The sequence below is a fragment of the Etheostoma spectabile genome, chromosome 20 (assembly GCF_008692095.1).
Source record: "Etheostoma spectabile isolate EspeVRDwgs_2016 chromosome 20, UIUC_Espe_1.0, whole genome shotgun sequence".
Lineage (NCBI taxonomy): Eukaryota > Metazoa > Chordata > Actinopteri > Perciformes > Percidae > Etheostoma > Etheostoma spectabile.
The window spans coordinates 21991991-21992635 of record NC_045752.1 but is presented as its reverse complement, the minus strand read 5'-3'; the positions used below and the strand labels follow the sequence as shown (position 1 = coordinate 21992635).

At 37.4% G+C, this 645-nt stretch overlaps 1 protein-coding gene across 1 annotated transcript in view; it reads left to right on the top strand.

The window, feature by feature from the left end:
- LOC116670581 (nucleolar and coiled-body phosphoprotein 1-like) overlaps window positions 1–645 on the top strand; it is a 2450-nt gene that overhangs the window by 1627 nt on the left and 178 nt on the right. The window contains exon 2 of the mRNA XM_032501159.1: window positions 202–645. This exon is cut by the window's right edge and continues 178 nt beyond it. Coding sequence (XP_032357050.1) covers window positions 202–440 — 239 coding nt within the window. The 3' untranslated portion in view covers window positions 441–645. The remainder of the gene's footprint in view (window positions 1–201) is intronic.

The following is a 645-nucleotide window of genomic DNA, read 5'->3' as shown; positions in this document are numbered from 1 at the left end:
TGTGTTCATTAGAGGTGTTGCTCTGTGTGTTGTGGAGTTTTGGAGAGAGTCAGGTTAGCAGCTTCTTGTCGTTTTAACAATGAGTTTAAAGTTGTAAAACTCAGTTAAGCTAAGATCTTATCTCACTTATTGTTGCCAGGCCAACATGCATTTTTAACAACTAGACTCCACACTTAACCTTTCATATTCTGTTGTTTACAGGTCACCTCAGTAATTCAAAGAAAACGGCAGAAAAAGAACGACTGCTTGACCGAAGGACGGAGCTGGTTGTGTACAAACGCAGACAAGAATTTAAGGTGGAGAGGGAAGTGAGGAAGCAAAGACTGAAGATAAAGAGGAAGGAAGGAAAGGTTTTGAAGATGGAGAATATCTCAGAGTTATGCGACAACCCAGAAAGGCCAACGCCAGACAGGCGTAGACTTAATTTATATAGCGTTTAAGAGAAAAGGAGAGCAATCAGGAAAAATGGCACCAAATAGAAAGAGATTTGACAAAACTGAAGGAAAGAAAAGTTTAAAATTCTAATAAAACATTAGCAATATATAATATTACACCCTAGATGCTTTAATTCAATTACAAAATGATTAGCCCCCCTTATGAAATTGTACAAATCTCTTGATTTCTCCATGGAAATGACCATTAACA